This window comes from Anolis carolinensis, chromosome 1, assembly GCF_035594765.1.
Source record: "Anolis carolinensis isolate JA03-04 chromosome 1, rAnoCar3.1.pri, whole genome shotgun sequence".
NCBI lineage: Eukaryota > Metazoa > Chordata > Lepidosauria > Squamata > Dactyloidae > Anolis > Anolis carolinensis.
In genome coordinates this window covers 19,217,409-19,236,682 of record NC_085841.1, presented here as the reverse complement: position 1 = coordinate 19,236,682, position 19,274 = coordinate 19,217,409, and the positions used below count along the sequence as shown (strand labels likewise).

At 46.9% G+C, this 19,274-nt stretch overlaps 2 protein-coding genes across 10 annotated transcripts in view; one reads left to right on the top strand and one right to left on the bottom strand.

Moving 5' to 3' along the window:
- The window catches only part of tmem178a (transmembrane protein 178A), a 92,358-nt gene that overhangs the window by 25,053 nt on the left and 48,031 nt on the right, over positions 1-19,274 (bottom strand). Inside the window, exon 1 of one of the 2 annotated variants that reach the window (XM_062968915.1) lies at positions 7,829-8,431. The exons of the other annotated variant lie outside the window; for it this stretch is intronic. Coding sequence (XP_062824985.1) covers positions 7,829-8,228 — 400 coding nt within the window. The 5' untranslated portion in view covers positions 8,229-8,431. Of the gene's footprint in view, positions 1-7,828; positions 8,432-19,274 lie in introns of those variants that run through there. 2 annotated transcript variants of the gene reach the window in all.
- Positions 18,018-19,274, top strand: part of map4k3 (mitogen-activated protein kinase kinase kinase kinase 3) — an 87,892-nt gene continuing 86,635 nt past the window's right edge. For 4 of the 8 annotated variants that reach the window (XM_062968910.1, XM_062968908.1, XM_062968907.1 and 1 more), the window contains exon 1: positions 18,018-18,396. In XM_062968910.1, coding sequence (XP_062824980.1) covers positions 18,289-18,396 — 108 coding nt within the window. In that variant the 5' untranslated portion in view covers positions 18,018-18,288. The remainder of the gene's footprint in view (positions 18,397-19,274) is intronic. The other 4 variants (XM_062968913.1, XM_062968912.1, XM_062968911.1 and 1 more) reach the window with 1 other exon arrangement.

Genomic DNA, 19,274 nt, shown 5'->3' with positions numbered 1-19,274 from the left:
AGATAGACTTTCTGGGGTATAGGATTTCCTCCCAGGGAGTGGCGATGGACCCTGCGAAGGTGGAAGACGTGAGGGGGTGGGAAGCCCCCAAAACACGGAAGCAGCTGCAATCCTTCCTAGGGTTCGCAAACTTCTATAGAACATTTATCAAGGACTTTGCGCGCCTCACTTTGCCATTAACGGATTTGTTAAAAACTAAAGGCAGGGGAGAAACAGCCAAAGTGAAGGCCCCAGGGGCCAAACTGACATGGACAATAGAATGCCAGGAAGCTTTCGAAGCCCTTAAAAAGCGTTTTACTGAGGAACCTGTCCTACAGCACCCTGATATGTCTAAGGCCTTTGTACTACATTGCGATGCGTCAGACCGGGCATATGGGGCAGTTCTGCTACAGAAAGACGAGGGGGGGAACCTGAAGCCATGTGGCTATCTGTCAAAAAAGTTTAGCGATACAGAAAAAAACTGGCCGATTTGGGAGAGAGAAGCCTTAGCGATTCTAAAAGCACTAGAGTGCTGGAGACACTTTCTGGAAGGAAGTGGAACACCGTTTGAGGTGTGGACTGATCATAGAAATTTACAGTATCTGAGATCCCCTCGTAAACTATCAGCGAAGCAAATTAGATGGGCCCAATATTTCAGCCGTTTTGATTTCAGACTCAGATTCTTCCAGGGGAAACATAACATACTCGCTGACGCTCTCTCTCGGATGCCTCAGCACGGGGGAGGAATTCAGGAATCTGAAGGGAGCCTGTTCCTAGATAAGCAGTGGGGCCTGGCAGTACTAACTCGAGCACAAGCGGCCAAAGAAAACAAACGTACTGCCATTTCCACGGGGGGAGGAGAAATATGGGAGGAAGAGTTGAAGCGAGCGTATGGAATGGACAAATGGTTACAAACTAACAAAGAAAAGGGAGAATTGTGTGGGGATTTGGTGTTTGTAAATAAGAAATTGTATATTCCTGAATGTTTAAGACGAGAAATGTTAAGGAAGTGCCACGATAACAAGGGTGCGGGTCATCTAGGCCCCACCAGGACTATTAAACTGTTGGCCAAACAATGCTGGTGGCCCGGAATGAGGAAAGACGCCAGGGGGTACGTCACGCAGTGTGAATTATGTGCAGAGGGAAAAACACCACCGGGGAAGCCCCAGGGGCTATTGCAGAGGGTGGTGGAGCCCATGAGGCCATGGGAATGCGTGGCCATGGATTTTGTAGGCGAACTACCCCCCAGCAGAGGCCACAGATACATTTGGACAATATTGGACCTATTCTCAAAACAGGCACACTTTGTGGCCCTGCCAAAACTCCCCTCAGCTGAAAAACTTGCTGATTTGTATGTGAAGCATGTATATCGCCTACATGGGTGTCCCGACAAAATAATTAGCGACCGGGGAGTCCAATTTACTGCAAAATTTTGGGGAAAATTCTTACAGCTGTTAGGAGCAGAAAGGAACCTGAGCTCGGCTTTTCATCCCGCAACCAACGGGGGAGTCGAACGCACCCAACAAACACTGTGCCAATTCTTGAGGATGTACACCAATTATAGACAGGATGATTGGGCGGACCTTCTACCGTTTGCTGAGATGGCTTTTAACGGGGCCGTACATTCGGCCACAGGTCGTGCCCCATTCGAAATAGTATACGGACAGGAGGTGGCACCTTTCCCCAGGCTACCCGAGTGGAAGGAAGGAGAGGGCCAGACCGACAAGGAATGGCCGGCCAAAATTAAGCAAGGGTGGCAGACCGTGGTGGAGGCATTGCGGGAAACACAAAAGAAGTACAAGCTCTTTGCAGATCGTAGGCGCCGAGAGGGGGACAAATTGGGCGAAGGGGATCTGGTTTGGCTGAGCACAAAAAACCTGAAATTGGGGTTCCCATCTAAAAAATTGGCTCCACGCTATATAGGGCCGTTCAGGGTAGCAAAAAGAATAAACGAAGTGACCTATGAGCTGAGGCTACCCAAGGACCTAGGAAAGGTACACCCGGTATTCCATTGCAGCCTGTTAAAAAAGTATAAAGGAACTCTGGACAGCGGAGAACAATAGTTGTGTTTAATCTTTTCCTTCCAGGACGAAGGGGAGGAGGACGCCATGTCAGAACCCTGCTACTAGAGCCTGGATGTGGCTCTGAGTTTCAGGGTCACTGACATTGATAAGACACCTGCGGCTCAGGACTCGGAGAAGAAACGGCTGCTGGACTTGGCGGGGAATTTGCGCGGGGTTTTGCTGAGCGGGAAGAGACTTTTCAAATGAGGGGGAGGGTATATAAAGGATGGTTGGCCGGAGCCTCCCATTCTTGGCTTTTTTGATGTTCATGTTTCCTACAGTAAAAGTTTCTGGTGATATCACAGAGAGTCTCGTGTGTTCATTCAGGAGCGGCTGTGGTGAGCTGACATTGATTCCTAGTATGTGTATGAAGGATGTGGCCCATGAATGAAATGACAGGTGAGCACAAAATGGAAAGAACATGGCCACTTTAAGGAATGTACTGGTATTTTCCAGGATTTCTTCTATGCATCACTGAGGCACACTAGAAAGTCTTCATTGTGTCGTTGTTCTTCCAATGCTACATTTGCTAGGTGCCCTCCAGGAGGAAAAGGAGCCGCTGAATGCAGAGAAGCCTTAAGGGCAGCGCTGCAGGGAGGCAATGCACCGGTGAACACCAAGGACAATCACCAAGAGTAAAGCGTGAGAGTAAAGAGGGTGAAAGGATTGAGAAAGAGGACAAAGGGACAACACACTGCTATGTCACTTCAGGTGACTAAAAAGTTACTTTCCATTGAGATGGCCTTAGGAAGTGGCACCAAGTGGCTTCCATGTCATGATGTTTACATAGCAAATCCCAACTTGTTGATTGGCTGAACCCTGTCCCTAAAATAGATTGGCGCTTTGGAGAGCATCTTTGAAGTTCACACTAAAACTCAGCACCCAATATTATGATAAATTTAGAATTAATTTAGAGTTGGAAGAGACCACAAGAAATATCCAGTCCAACCCTTTTCTGTCATGCAGGAGGACACAATCAAAGCACTCCCGACAGATGGCCAGAGAAGGAGACTCCACCACACTCTGAGGCAGCATATTCTACTGCTGAACAGCCCTTACCGTCAGGAAGTTCTTTCTAATGTTGAAGTGGAATCTTTTTTTCCTAAAATTTGAATCCATTGCTCCGAGTCGTAGTCTCCTGAGCAGCAGAAAACAAGCTTGCCCCTCCCTGATGTGATATCCTTTCAAATATTAAAATCATGGCCATCAGGTCTTTATTTTCTCCCAGAGTGAGATGCAAGACGCTTCCAACAACAATCAGCCCAATAGACTAAACCCAACTTAAACTAAAAAGGGGGATTCCAGACAGGAAACAATCAGGGCCAGCTAACACCTCCCAACAAAGGATTCTCCCAGGCAGTACGCAGCCAGACTTTGAAGCTGCAAGGGCATTCAATGCTAATTAAGGTGGCCAATTAAAACATTCACACTTGCCTCAGGTAGACAAGAGTTCTTTATCCTGCACTGGACATTCCACAGATAGTTTCCAACAGACCTCACAACCTCTGAGGATGCCTACCATAGATGTGGGTGAAGCGTCAGGAGAGAATGCTTCTGGAACATGGCCATACAGCCCGGAAAACAACCTAACCCAAATAGAATGGGCACTTCAGACAATACATTTAAAGTTCAGACTAAAACCCAATAATGACATGAAAGCCAGGCTAACCAAGTACTGTGATTAAGTCTGTATATATCTGGGTGCTTGTATCGCATACAGGTGCAGCAGGCCTAACACATTGTGCGTAGAGATGCGGGAGGTACCATGTTGGACAGCATCTTTAAAGTTCAGTCTAAAACAGGCATGGGCAAACTTGAGCCCTCCAGGTCCTTTGGACTTCAACTCCCCCAACTCCTAACACCCTACCGGCTGAGTTGAAGTCCAAAACATCTAGAGGGCCCAAGTCAGCCCATGCCTGGTAAGGAGAGATAAAGCAGGATATACATAAATCTATCTATCGATCTATCGATCTATCTATACACATAATAAAAGTGAAAATATGTATGTGTGTATGTGGCAGGGGTATTCGCTTTCATAGACAGCCTCCACAAACAACTTTAACCCACAGTGCTGGGGAGCCACCAAATCCCTCCCTCCACTGACATTGCAAGTTACAGTGAGAACATCCCAGTGTTCCTTTCTCTCTCGATTGGTGTGAAATTTGCATGACCCCAACCAATGCCCTGGGAATCTGGGAGTTGTAGTTCACCCTTATCAAGAGAACACTAAACCCAGCCGACAACATATCTGGACCAAACATGGTACACAGTCCCATCATGGCCAACCACGAATACTGGCAGGGTTGGCGATGACTGTCCTTGACATATGGGAGTTGTAGTTCACTCTTATCCAGAGAGCACTGAACCCAGCTGACGAAGGATTGAGACCAAACACAGACCCAACACAGGCAACTTTGCATATTGGTGAAGTTTGGGAGTGATTGACATTGGCATGAGGGGCTTATAGTTCACCTGTATTCAGACACCACTGAACGACTGACCCACGCGTTATGTTTTTTGTGATGGTAGCATTCATAAAAAGCAAAATCAAAGACTGCTTTTTTCCTAAAAAATAGTGTTACTAAATGATATTACCCAACACCCCAAAACAAACCCTGCCTTTTATCAAATAACCCATGCTTTGCATGGTCCCCAAGCTAGTCTATCTATCTGTCTATATATATATATATCTATCCACATAATCTATACACATAATAAAAGTGAAAATGTGTATGTGGAGGAGGTGTGCACTTACACAGACAACCTCCCACCTCCACAAACAGCTTTAGTTCCCACTGAGCAGAAGACACCAATGGCCCTTCCTCCACTGACATGCAGGTTATAGTGAGTGCCATGAACATGTAGCCCAAACCCTCCCCGTGTCCTCCACAAACACCATTCTGCCCCCCACCCAAGTGAAGATGCAGGGCTGCAAGGGGAGGTGGGCGGGGCCACAAATGGGCGGCCAGGACTGGGATGGGCGGAGTTACGTGCTCTGAGGTAGGGCTGAGCTTCTATCCCTGTCCTGCGGAGCCAGCTAGGACACAGGGGGCAGGGCTAGAGGAGGTGACGGGGCCTCTTCCCAAGTGCCTGACGGGGCTGAACCTCTATACCGCGCCCCCTTGTTCTAACAAGCGCCTCAGGGGAGGTATACAGAGGTTCAGCCCTGTCTCATGCTCTTGGGAAGAGGCCCTGCCCCTAGCCCCGCCCTTTAGTCCTAAAAGGCCTCTCAGGAGAGGTATAGAGGCTCAGCCCTGTCTTGGGCTCTTGGAAGGAGGCCACGCCCCCTTCCTTAGCTCCTCCCTCTGTGTCCCAACAAGCGCCTCAGGAGAGGTATAGATTCTCAGTCCTGTCTCGGGCTCTTGGGAAGAAGCCACGCCCACTCCCCTAGCTCCATCACCTGTGTGTCTTAACAGGCGCCTCAGGTGCTCAGCCCTGTCTCCGGCACTTGGGAAGAGGCCCCGCCCCTCCTCTGGCCCTGCTCCCATGTCCTAATAGGTGCCATCACCGCCCCCCTGGATTGCTCCAGCGCCCACCGGGGGGCGGTAGCACCCACTTTGGAAATCTGTAGTAAATAAATGAATAAGACTCATAGATGTCTTTCTCAGGGACTGATGCCATCCCTCTGCTAGAGAATGTGAGGCGAAGATGTGCTGTATCTCCCAGAGTTTGGGCAGGAGAGAAGAGAGGGGCGTGCGAGCCAGGCCGAAGGGAGGAGGGTGTGTGCACAGCACCCTCCATTTATGGGAAGGAGTCAAGAAAGGAAGGAAGGAAGGAAGGAAGGAAGGAAGGAAGGAAGGAAGGAAGGAAGGAAGAAAGAAAGAAAGAAAGAAAGAGGAAAGGAAGGAGGGAGGGAGGGAGGGAAGGAAGGAAGGAAAGAGGGAGGGAAGGAAGGAAAGAAGGAAGGAAGGAAAGAAGGAAGTAAAGAAGGAAGGAAGGAAGGAGGAGGGAGGGAGGGAAGGAGGGAAGGAAAGGAAGGAAGGAAGGAAGGAAGGAAGGAAGGAAGGAAGGAAGGAAGGAAGGAAGGAAGGAAGAAAGAAAGAAAGAGGAAAGGAAGGAGGGAGGGAGGGAGGGAAGGAAGGAAGGAAAGAGGGAGGGAAGGAAGGAAAGAAGGAAGGAAGGAAAGAAGGAAGTAAAGAAGGAAGGAAGGAAGGAAGGAGGAGGGAGGGAAGGAAAGGAAGGAAAGAAGGAAGGAAGGAAGGAAGCAAGGAAGGAAGGAAAGAGGGAGGAAAGGAAAGAAAGAAAGAGGGAGAGAAGGAAGGAAGGAAGGAAGGAAGGAAGGAAGGAAGGAAGGAAGGAAGGAAGGAAGGAAGGAAAAAGGGATGGAGGGAAGGAAGGAAGGAAGGAAAGAAGGAAGGAAGGAAGGAAGGGAAAGGAAGTAAAGAAGGAAGGAAAGAAAGAGAGAGGGAGGGAGGGAGGGAAGGAAGGAAGGAAGGAAGGAAGGGAAAGGAAGTAAAGGAAGGAAGGAGGGAAGGAAAGGAAGGAAGGAAGGAAGGAAGGAAGGAAGGAAGGAAGGAAGGAAGGAAGGAAGGAAAGAGGGAGGGAGGGAGGGAGGGAGGGAGGGAAGGAAGGAAGGAAGGAAGGAAGGAAGGAAGGAAGGAAAGAGGGAGGGAGGGAGGGAGGGAAAGAAGGAAGGAAGGAAGGAAGGAAGGAAGGAAGGAAGGAAGGAAGGAAGGAAGGAAGGGAAAGGAAGTAAAGGAAGGAAGGAGGGAAGGGAAGGGAAGGAAGGAAGGAAGGAAGGAAGGAAAGAAAGAAAGAGGGAGGGAGGGAGGGAGGGAGGGAAGGAAGGAAGGAAGGAAGGAAGGAAGGAAGGAAGGAAGGAAGGAAGGAAGGAAGGGAAAGGAAGTAAAGGAAGGAAGGAGGGAAGGAAAGGAAGGAAGGAAGGAAGGAAAGAGGGAGGAAAGGAAAGAAAGAAAGAGGGAGAGAAGGAAGGAAGGAAGGAAGGAAGGAAGGAAGGAAAAGGAAGTAAAGGAAGGAAGGAGGGAAGGAAAGGAAGGAAGGAAGGAAGGAAGGAAGGAAAGAGGGAGGGAGGGAGGGAGGGAGGGAGGGAAGGAAGGAAGGAAGGAAGGAAGGAAAGAGGGAGGGAGGGAGGGAGGGAGGGAAAGAAGGAAGGAAGGAAGTAAGGAAGGAAGGGAAAGGAAGTAAAGGAAGGAAGGAGGGAAGGGAAGGAAGGAAGGAAGGAAGGAAAGAAAGAGGGAGGGAGGGAGGGAGGGAGGGAGGGAAGGAAGGAAGGAAGGAAGGAAGGAAGGAAGGAAGGAAGGAAGGAAGGAAGGAAGGAAGGGAAAGGAAGTAAAGGAAGGAAGGAGGGAAGGGAAGGAAGGAAGGAAGGAAGGAGGGGAAAGGAAGTAAAGGAAGGAAGGAGGGAAGGAAAGGAAGGAAGGAAGGAAGGAAGGAAGGAAGGAAAGAGGGAGGGAAAGAAGGAAGGAAGGAAGGAAGGAAGGAAGGAAGGGAGGGAGGGAGGGAGGGAGGGAGGGAGGGAGGGAAAGGAAGTAAAGGAAGGAAGGAGGGAAGGAAGGAAGGAAGGAAAGAAAGAAAGGGAGGGAAGGAAGGAAGGAAGGAAGGCGGGAGGGAGGGAGGGAGGGAAGGAAGGAAGGAAGGAAGGAAAGAAGAAAAGAAGGAAGGAAGGAAGGAAGGAAGGAAGGAAGGAAGGAAGGAAGGAAGGAAAGGGGTCTTTGGAGACTGGAATGAGCCAGAGCACAGGTGGGGCTTCCACCTGGAGCCGTGGGTGGGGAGGGGGCGGGGTGGGGCGGCGAGGGCAGGGGGCGGGGGTGCTGGGCGCTCCTTACCTCTTTCCACCAGGCTGTCGAGGTCCCTGTCGACCCCCAGGACGTAGCACCTCCTCCAGAGCCCGGCGTGGGTGGCGAAGAGCGGGCGGGCGCAGGAGGCCCGGGTCTCCCAGAGGAAGAGCCCTCCAGGAGGGGAAGCGGAGGAGGCGGAGGGGGTCGGGGGCGCGCCCCGCAAGGGCAGGTGGGGCAGCGGGAGGAGGCGGCGGCGGGGCGGCGGGGCCGGGCGGTGGGGCGCGCCCTTCCTCTCCTCCTCCTCGCCCCGACAGCCCTCCCGGTGCCGCCGCGGGTCGGTCTCGTACCAGTGCTCGGTGAAGATGGCGGTGGAGAGCAGCGCCAGGGAGCCCACGCCCAGGCAGAGGCTCAGCGCGCCCACCAGCTCGCGGCCCCCGCCCATGGCCATGCCGAGCCCCGCCAAGGACGCATCCCTCCCTGGCCGGACCGGGAAAGAAGCAAGCAAGGAATGAATGGACGAATGGAAGGAAGCACCACAAAGGGCGGACAGCGCCGGAGCGGCGAGGAGGTGGGAGCCGCAGTGGCTCGCTCTCGCCGGCAGGGGGAGCAGCGCCGCCTCCGACACGGATCGGAGCCAGGACTGGACTGGACTGGACGGAGGCAGAGGGAGGGAGGGAGGGAGGGAGGGAGGGAAGAAGACATTGGAAGGAAAGGAGGAGGAGGAAACAAAGGAAGGAAGGAAGGGGAAAGGGGAAGGGGAGGGAGAGAATTGGAAGAGGGGGAGGAGGGAGGTGTTGCACTCCAACCATCACCCAGGTCCAAAAAGAAGCACAGTCAAAGCCCTGGCAGAACCTGCAGAAAGAATCTGCGAAGCCCACCTCCTCCAAGGAGGCTTCACATAACCGTGAAGCCAACAGGAAATTGAAAGTTACTTGGGAAGGCCAAGAGCTCGAACACTGTTTCCATCCTAAATACCTTGGTGTCACCTTAGATCGAACACTAACATATAGGAAACACTGCATGAACAACAAGCACAAAGTATTTATTTATTTATTTACAGTATTTATATTCCGTCCTTCTCACCCCGAAGGGGACTCAGGGCGGATCACATTATACACATACAGGGCAAACATTCAATGCCCATAAACACATCGAACCGAGACACAGACAGACGCAGAGGCAATTTAACCTCCTGAGGGGATGTTCGATTCTGGCCACAGGGGGGAGCAGCTGCTTCATCATCCACTCTGATGGCACTTCCTCACTTCCTCATTCCAACGTTGTAAATTAGTTAAATTTGGCTCCCCACTTTTATAAGTGGTACCTTATTTCCTACTTGATAGATGCAACTATCTTTTGGGTTGCTAGGTCAGCAACGAGCAGGGGCTATATTTTATTTTTAATTGACGGGTGCTCACGCTGCCACGGGCTGGCCTCGAACTCATGACCTCATGGTCAGAGTGATTTATTACAGCAGCTGCTCACCAGCCTGCGCCACAGCTGCACGCAACAACATCCTGCGGAAACTGACTGGCAGCGCATGGGGTGCAGACCCACAAGTAATAAGAACATCAACCCTGACCTTGTCTTTCTCAACTGCTGAGTACGCCTGTCCTGTCTGGCACAAGTCTGTCCATGCAAAGCAGGTGGCCATAGCACTGAACAAAACATGCAGAATCATCACAGGATGCCTTAAACCTACACCTGTTGATAAACTCTACAAATTAGCTGGCATTGCCCCTCCTGACGTGCGACGGGAAGTTGCTGCTAACGGTGAGAGAAATAAAACAACAAAACAAGAAGGTTGTTAACCTGCAGCAAGATGACTTACGGTGAATCTATGAATGAGAGACCCTCATAAACACGAGGGATACACCTACGCTGTAGAATTACAGTCAGGCCTCCACAGTTGATGAAGTTAGGCACACAGGATCTCCATGAAAGTGACAAGTGGTGAAAAACAACTATTCCTATCATCTCATGATATGGGCAAAATACAAGAAAGGGAGAATTTGGGCTTGATTTCCTCTAGGACCCATTGATTTGTCTGCTTAGCAGTCCATACTATATACAGAACTCTTCTCCAGCACTACAGTCCAAATAAGTTGATTTTCTTCCAATCAGCAGTCTTCACTGTCCAGCTTTCACAACTGTACATAGAAATAGGAAATATAGGAAATACAGGGGCAATCTAACTTTAGTATTCAATTATGTATCTCAACATTTCGGGATCCTGTCTAGTTCCTTCATAGCTGCCTGCCTTAGTTTAACATTTCTGATTTTTCAACTGCAGAAAAAATACAAAACAACAACAGTGACTTCCCATCCCTTTTCAGCAGTTATTTAAATACATAATGTCTTTATATATCCAGAATCACATCTCTATATCACATATTACTGTTCTCTTCTGTATAAGATTTATGCATGTTTGTGCATTCAGGTCAACTTATGGTGGCCCCATTAATTTCACAGGGTGTTCTTAATTAAGCAAGGAATGAATACTGAGGTGGTTATCATGAGATGATAGGACTATCAGTTCCTTTCCCTGAAATATGACCATCCAAGTACTAACCAGGGATGACCCTATTTAGTTTCCAAGATAAGATGGGATCTGGTGCTTCTAAAGGATGTAGGCAGGGCCGTAGCCAGAAAAAAATTTCGGGAGGGGTTTTGAAAATTTCGGGGGGGGGGGGTTAACCCCTAGCACACACCCCTCCCCGCTACAAACCTGTCAATATCTGCTTGAGATAGTGCCTGGAGGGGCTCTTAATGTTTTGTGTCTCATAGACTTAGCATGGGGATTTGGTTAACCAGTTAAAATTCATGAATAAACCAGGTTTTTTTTATAACCTGAAAAATTTTGGGGGGGTTTGAACCCCTAAAACCACCCCCTCGCTACAGGCCTGGATGTAGGTATATAATAATCAAAATCAAAGGTTATAAAATCAATATAGGATTAGCAATCTTTATCAAATAGCACTATTTATCTTATTGCACTTTATCTCAGGCATGAGCAAGCTTGGGCCCTCCAGGTGTTTTGAACTTCAACTCCCACCATTCCTAACAGCCTCAGGCCCCTTCCTTCTCCCCCTCAGCCACTTAAGCAGTCTCAGAGATCTCAATGCTACTGTTGGGTGGATTTGTAATTGCTTTAATTGGCTCACTGATGGCTTCTCTTCATCCTGGAGTAAAGTTATTAGTCAATCACCACAGGGCTCTGTCCTGGACCCAGGGCTATTCAATGTCTTCGTCCATTATTTGGATGATGGAATAGATGGGTAGAAGACACCAAATTGGGAAGGACAGCTGATATCCCAGATGACAGGATCAGAGTCCCAAAGGACTTTAACAGATTAGAGACAGCCAGGCCAACTAACAACATGAATTTCAAAAAGGAGAAAGGTAATGCAGAAAAAAAGATTACTGCAAATGCCAAGATAAAGAATGAATGCCACCCAGCTTGAAAGGGATATAGGGGTCTCAGTAGACAGTAAACTCAACACAATATTTTAAACAGAAGCTGGATGGCCATTTCTCAGGAGTGATTTGACGGGTCTTCCTACATGGCAGGAGTTTGGACTGAAGAATCTGTGTGGTCTCCTCCAATTATTCTATCTTGTATGAGCACCGGTATCTCATGTTTTCATGGAGCCCGCAGGGTGTGGATTTATTGATTCAATATTATTTATTTATTTATTTATTTATTTATTTATTGCAACATTTGTATCCCGTCCTTCTCACCCAACAGGGGACTCAGGGCCGTTTCCAACAAAAGTAACAAAATGGCAAACATTCAATGCCAAAAACTGACAATGATAAATCAGATCAAAAGAGTGAATAAAGCAAACTCAAAATAAATTTATAAAACAAAATAAAAATAATACATAATTAAACTTAGATAAACCTAATATACCCTATCACACACAATTTCCATTGGCTGAAGTAGGTGTCCAATATCTAGGTGAGGAAACATATAAAGGAAATATATTGAAAGATAGTCAATCAGTAGGTTATAGATTTTGACACTAAAGGTTTCTTTGGGAATTTAGTATTAATATTTCACATTATTTTGTAAAATAAAGTTAGGCCTAGATCTCTCCACCCCCAAAATGTTGGAAATGTCGTCTACAGCCCATGTAGGGTATTAGAGGGTATTTTAATGACTCCCTCCCCCCCCCCCAAAAGCATTTTTTTAATTGATCCCCCACTTCTGATCTCAAAAACCTTTCTTTTTATTTTCCTGGCAATATACATAAAACAGCATATTTCCTCCCACATTTGGAAAGAGCTGATGCCTGAACTTCGAATAATGGTGCCATCACATACTGTACATTATAGGCTTCATTGTGACAGCATGGTGTTCAAAGTATATGTTGCTTTCCAGTGTGTAACCACAGGCAATGAGGTCAAAATTAATCATTCTTCAACTGTCCCCATGTTCACTCCTTCACTTTCTCCTATCCGCATGAATCATTGCTGCTCGTTCATTTAAGAGGAAAGGTGTAGTTGAACTTGTCAACAGTGTTGCAGTAGAGAAGGGTTCAATGTGTTCCTATATGCAAAGTGCTGTATGCATTAATTACACTTATACCTGAGTGCTTTAGAGTCGTGCTCTTTGGCCTAAGGGTAAAAGACATTTTTTCCAGTCATAATTCACATTCTCTCTGGGGTCACATGCCAGAGGTTGAAGGGACAGTGAGAAGCATCAGAGGTAAAACATAAACCGAAACATGCCTTATCTCTTATCTTCTGGTGCTTTCTTTTCAACTTTCTCTTCTCTGCTTTCCTCCCATTTTCTTCACACAGATGACTATAAAGGGGAGGGAGAGGCTGTTTTTGCAAGAGGTCTGATCTAATATCTTGCAGAGGGTTTGAAATTAGGAAGAAGATCACATGATGTTCAAGAATGATAAGTCCAGAACACTGCCTTGTTCTTTCTATTTCCTTATCCCTCCCTATAATGGGGTGGTGATTGTGTGGTCCTCCAGATTATAGAATCATAGAGTTGGAAGAAATCCATGTACGATCTAGTCTAACCCCCTGCCATGCAGGTAAAGCACAATCAAAGCATCCCAGACAAATGGCCATCCAGATGTTGCTAAATGCTTGTCCCCAGCATTCCTCTCCGCTGGCAATACAGGTTAGGGCTGGTGTGAGGACCACATAATTCCAACCTTAACAACGACCTCATCTTCTCATGCAGCTTTCTTCCATCAAAGGGTGGGACTTCTTCTCCCCATAATTTCCTAGGAAGATGAGGTATATTGCAATGGTTCTCAGCCTGGGGGTTCCCAGGTATTTTGGCCTACAACTCCCAGAAATCCCAGCCAGTTTACCAGCTGTTAGGATTTCTGGAAGTTGAAGGCTAAAACATCCGGGGACCCACAGCTTGAGAACCACTGGTCTATTGCCTCCCAAAAGAAGGATGTGAAGGCCCAAAACTCCCGAATTTCTTCCTATTTCATTTGGCCACCCCGGGAGGAGGTAGCTTATGCTCCATCTGAGCCAAGCCAACCAAAGCCACTCTCTGCAGCTGTTGGGAACCCTTTATTTCAGAATCATCATCATCATCATCATCATCATCATCATCATCATCATCATCATCTCACTCTCCTTGGAGCTTTGGGGATTATGGGATTTTTTCCCCATATAAGATCTTTTCCCAAGTTCTCAGTTTCCTCCCCAACTGTTGTTTTAGGTGGGAAATGATGTAGTTTGGAAGAGAGGGTCTTTGCAGGAAACAATTGTCTATTCTTTGTTTCATTTCTTAGAGGGAAGTTAGGACTTGCTTCTATAAGATCCATCATTGTCCACATTTCAGGATCAGGTTTAATGCTGCAGAAAAGGTCCCAATGTCAGAAGTAAGAAAGAGTCCCTCCTTTTGCTAGAGACAGTTGGGAAGAAGTGGAAGCAAGCTTGGGGATCCTGCCCAAGTCCACACTTTCCCCAGCATTTTTCTATTGCATACCATGACCCTTTCCTTCCACTCTTTGCTCTTTGAAGTACACCAACATACTGAGAAGCCTGCATTATTTATAAGATAATGCTTGAACTAGTAATTCTATTTATTTACCTGTGGAACTTTTAGTATTCTCCAGTGCAGAGAATGGAACATACAAGTAATCAGATAGCTTTCCCCGGACCAGATTGTTAGCTTTGAAGCAAAAGGAAGATTGGTGAAGGCAGCTATAAGGAAAACTCTTTCTTAAAACATTTCTTTCCTTGGTGTCTTAGTTTTTCAACATTTTCCTGGGGTTATTTAGGGCACTGATTCAGAAAACTCCATTGGCTAGACCACACCAGCTCTAGTTTCTTAATTATAGTTATCATGAGTTGATAGGGGGAAACTGGTACCTTCAGCAGGTAAAATATTACCAGAAACAGGTCTAACGTTCGAGTATGTTGGCAATGTAATCCTCCCAGAATACCAATAAGCCTCTTTGAGAGAGGCTCTTGGCCAATCTTTCTGTTCTCACAATGAAGTACTAAATACAATTTTCAAACCAGCATTGTATACTGAAACAGGCATGTTCCCTGGCCGTTTCTTCAGATAGAGGGGTAGAGGGTCCTTTACTGGTTGTTAACTAATCTGGATTCTGCCTGGGGTCCTCTTATCACCTTCTGGCCATCTAGGCATCCAGTTTGTGATGTTGGTAATGGGTCCAGGGTTGACAGATTGAAACCGTCTTCCACTACCATATGTAAAGAAATGGGGCATGGAACCACAGCTGTTTCAGTGCTACATTAATCCTTCTGACAGGTTTCTAGAGATGTACATAACAGGATGTCTAATTCCTTGACTTGAACATCTATTCAGCTTATAGAAACTGACATGAGTGACTGATTCCATTGCTTTCTCAGCAGCAAATACCTCCCTTGGGGCTGCCATCAACACTGTCTGGATCCCTTTGCAGGTTAGTGTAAGTGATGTATGTCATCTGAGACCGCAGAGACCAGATTCTGAGTGACTAGTCCCCAGCTCAACATCTTTAAACCATGAAAAATTCAGCTGGTTTTGTTAAATTACATTTCTTTTAACAGTTTGCAAAAGTCAGATTTACAGTTCATGTCTTTGTGTGGTTTCTCTGTTTTCAGAGGCAAGCGTATTCTGTTTGCTGTCACGCTAGATCCTCTTGCCTTCGTGGACAGGTATAAGTAATAATGCAGAGGCAATAAAAGATGGTTGCATCCAATGCAAACAGAGACCTTGTGCAGATGGTATGTCTTTGTATGCCAAGAAGTTTTTAATATCTTTCCCAGACATAAAGAACAAAATAGTTGTGTATGGCAAAGTTGCTGCTGGATATAAACCTAAATTATAAAAAAAAGATTAACTGTAATATGTGGCATTGATGGAAGAGGTAGAAAAACAATTCCTAGTTGTACATTTATTTTAATGGATAAAACACAGAAACATTTTGGAATATATCCTTCAAATGTTAAAGAATTAACTAAGCTGGATTATGCTATGGAAGAGATGATGTGTGGAAAATACTGTGACTGTCTTCATTTGGTAAATGAATGTGCTGCCTGCTGTAGATCACCATTCTTGTTCCAGATAATTTCACAGAGATTCGGGTTTGATTTATTTTTTTGTGAAAAAGTACTCAGAAATGTATATGCAATCTGATAGTGGCAGAATGACAAAAAATGAAATATATGGATGGGGTGGGGACAGTGCAATATCAGTTTATATTCCCAAATACTAAAGCAACTGCTAAAGTGTTCGGAGACTGTAGGAGGAAGACATCTACAGCTAATGAAGTTTTATTTTATGTAGTTTCTATTTGCCAATGGCAGTGCTTTTCCATAGTGATGGGATTGGGAGGCCCTTAGAGGCTTGTTGGTGATAGCAGTGCTGCTGTAGGTCTATTGAACGATCCTACCTCAGGATGGATCCACACTGTAGAATTAATGCAGTTTGATACCACTTTGCTCCTGCAAAGGATTGTTACCTTGACGTGGTGCTGGAGCTTGGGTGCCTCAATGATGCCATGAGCTAAACCATGAAGGGATACCCAAGACGGGAAGGTCATGGCAGAGAGGTCAGACTAAATACGATCCCTGGGGAAGGTAATGGCAACCCACCCCATTACAGTATTCTTGCCATGAAAACTAAATTAATCAGTACAACCTGAGATATGTTGGTATACCATCAGAAGATGGGACTCCCAGGTCGGAAGATGGTCAAAATACTATTGGGGAGGAACAGAGGATAAGTCCAACTAGTCCCAGATGTTATTGCAAATTTAACTCAAAGCTGAAAGGAAGGCTAATAGCCAACAGTGCTGGAGATAAACAACGAATCCGATGATGTGTCTTCTTCTTGATGCATTTCTTCCTTTCGCCCTCTATTAGTGCCTCTTTGAATTCCACAGCACAGCTGGTCACAGCTGACCTCCAGCTAGAGCGCTCAAGGGCAGGGCTTCAGTCTATGTCACAGTTTTTAAGGTTGGCTTTAAGTCCATCTTTAAATCTCTTTTCCTGTCCACCAACATTCTGCTTTTTCTGCTCTTGAGTTAAGAGTACAGTAACTGCTTTGGAAGGTGCTGATCGGGCATTCGGACAACGTGGCATTCAGTTCAGTAGAGTTGATGGCGAAGGATCCTTACCTCAATGCTGGTAGTCTTTGCTTCTTCCAGTACACTGACATTTGTCCATAGCAAATTCCATAGCATTGAACCATGGTAGTTAAATCTGCGTGGAAATAATAATAATAATAATAATAATAATAATAATAATAATTGTATCCTGCCCCATCTCCCCAAGGAGACTCGGAGCGGCTCACAACAATACAATTATACAAATCAACTCGGCAACAACACACATAAATATATTCAATTTAAAATAAATCAACAGTAGATAACGAGGCAAACAATATAAAAATAAAGCACCATTTTAGAATTACGTAAAACATAGCTCATTAAAAATTGAAGTGAAAAGAAACCGTAAGATCTAATTTTAGATTTATCTCATATCTCCAATTAAATGGATTAATTGTACACTAACACATTTTGGACTTCATCTCCCAGAATCCCTTTTCATTAGCCAAAATAGCAGAGGCTTCTGGGAGTTGAAGTCCAAAATATCTGAAAGGCTGGAGCAGACATGGGCAAACTTCAGCACTCCCCCACAATTCCTAGCAGCCTACAGGTTGTTGTCGAAAGCTTTCATGGCCAGTATCAATGGATTGCTATGAGTTTTCCAGGCTGCCTGGCCATGTTCCAGAAGCATTCTCTCCTGCATCTATGGCAAGCATCCTCAGAGGTTGTGGGGTATGTTGTAAACTAGTCAAGTGGGGTTTATGTATCTACTATGGAATGTCCTTGGTGGGAGAAAGAACTTTTGTCTGTTTGAGGCAAGTGTGAATGTTGCAATTGACCACCTTGATTAGCATTGAATATCCTTTCAGCTTCAAGGTCTGGCTGCTTACTGCCTGGGGGAATCCTTTGTTGGGAGGTGTTGGGAGCCATTGAAATCCACAAGCATATGAACAATTTCAATAGAAAGGAGGAAACCATGAAAATGAACAAAATCTGGTTACCAGTATTTAAAAAACACCAGAATCCAGACAGTAAATAAAGGACACCACTCAGAAAACAGAGGAATTCCAGACTTGAATAAATTAGAGCCAGCTAACACCTCCCAACAAAGGATTTCCCCACACGGTAAACAGCCAGATCTTGAGGGTGAAAGGCTATTAAATGCTAATCAACTTGGCCTCAATCAGACAAGAGTTCTTTCGCCCGCCTTGGACATTCCACAGATATATAAACCCCACTTGCCTAGTTTTTAACATACTTCCCAACCTCTGAGAATGCTTGCCATAGATTCAGGCGAAACGTCAGGAAAGAATGCTTCTGGAACATGGCCATACAGCCCGGAAAACTCACAGCAACCCAGCCTACAGGCTATTAGAAATTGTGGGAGTTGAAGTCCAAAACACCCGGAGGGCCCAAGTTTGCTCATGCCTGGGCTAGAATTTGGATATTACTGCCGGCCTGGTGTTTTGAATCTTTACTTCCTGCCTGTCTTTAAAAAAAAAAACCTGTCAAAAAGGCCCCGCCCCCTTTCCCTCCTATTGGAGCTTCGGAAAGACTCGTGAGCCCGCCCCTTTTAAATAGGCCCCGCCCACGGCACCCCGTCCGTGTTGAGTGCGAAGACGCCGAGGCCCCGCCCTCTGGCGCGTGCTCACCCGCCCGCGCGGCCGAAGAAGGCCCCAATCGCGCATGCGCAGGCGGAGATGAATCCGGCCGCCATGTTGGCGACACAGCCAAGGGGGAGGCGTCCGCGTCTGAGGCGGCTGTGGTGGTGATCCCCGCCTGAGGTGTTGTGTCCCTCCTTCTCCTCCCCTTTTCCTCCCTCACCCTTCTTTCTCCTTCCTCCCTCCCTCCTTTCCCCTTCCCACTCCCCTCACCCCTCTCCCCAGCTCGGCCGGCGACGCTGTGGGGCGAGGGGGCCTCCTCCGCCGCCGCTGCCGCCGCCTCCTCTCAGTGCGCCTGCGCACCATGAGTGTTGGCGGGGGGCGGGTGTGCGACCTGTCCCGCAGGAACCCCCAGGAGGACTTCGAGCTCATCCAACGCATCGGGAGCGGCACCTACGGGGATGTCTACAAGGTGAGCGGCCCCCCAAGGGCTCCTCTCATGCCCGTAGCCAAGGGGGCGGTTTAGGAGTTCAAACTATCCCCTGAAAAACCTGGTTTACTCATGAATTTTAACTGGTTAAGCAAACCCTCGTGCCACGTCTATGAGAAACAAAAATTAGAGTCCCTCCAGAACTACAAGCACTATCTCAAACGGATTAGGATTGTTCACACCATCATTACCTACCTTTCTATCAATTTACATTGCAATAGCAGCAATAGCTGACAGAGTGGAAGCAACCAATTTGGTCTACCCCGCAGCTAGCAGGCAAAGCCCTAAGGCGGGGCAGGGAGGTGGAGATTTGACCTGGATTGCAGGTGAAAAGAACAATAACAACAACAATAATAATTTTTTATATCCCGCTTTTCTCTCTCACGGGAACCAAAGCAGCTTACAACATATTAAAATCATGTAAACAATAATCCAAATACATCGATAAATAGTGATGCAACGGGTTAAACCACAGAACTGCTCAACTTGCTGACCGAAAGGTCGGCGGTTTGAATCCAGGGAGTGGGGTGAGCTCCCGCTGTTAGGCCCAGCTTCTGCCAACCTAGCAGTTCGAAAACATGCAAATGTGAGTAGATCAGTAGGTACCGCTTCTGTGGGTACCATGCAGTCATGCTGGCCACTTGACCTAGGAGGTGTGTATGGACAATGATGGCTCTTCGGCTTAGAAATGGAGATGAGCATCAACCCCCCAGATCAGGAGAAGCTGGCCTGAAAAGTCAAGGGACGTTACCTTAAGTATAAAACATAAACAGTTTAAAGCAACATAATAATAATAATAGCTTTATTTTTGTACCCCGCCTCCATCTCCCTGAAGGGACTTGGGGCGGCTTACATATGGC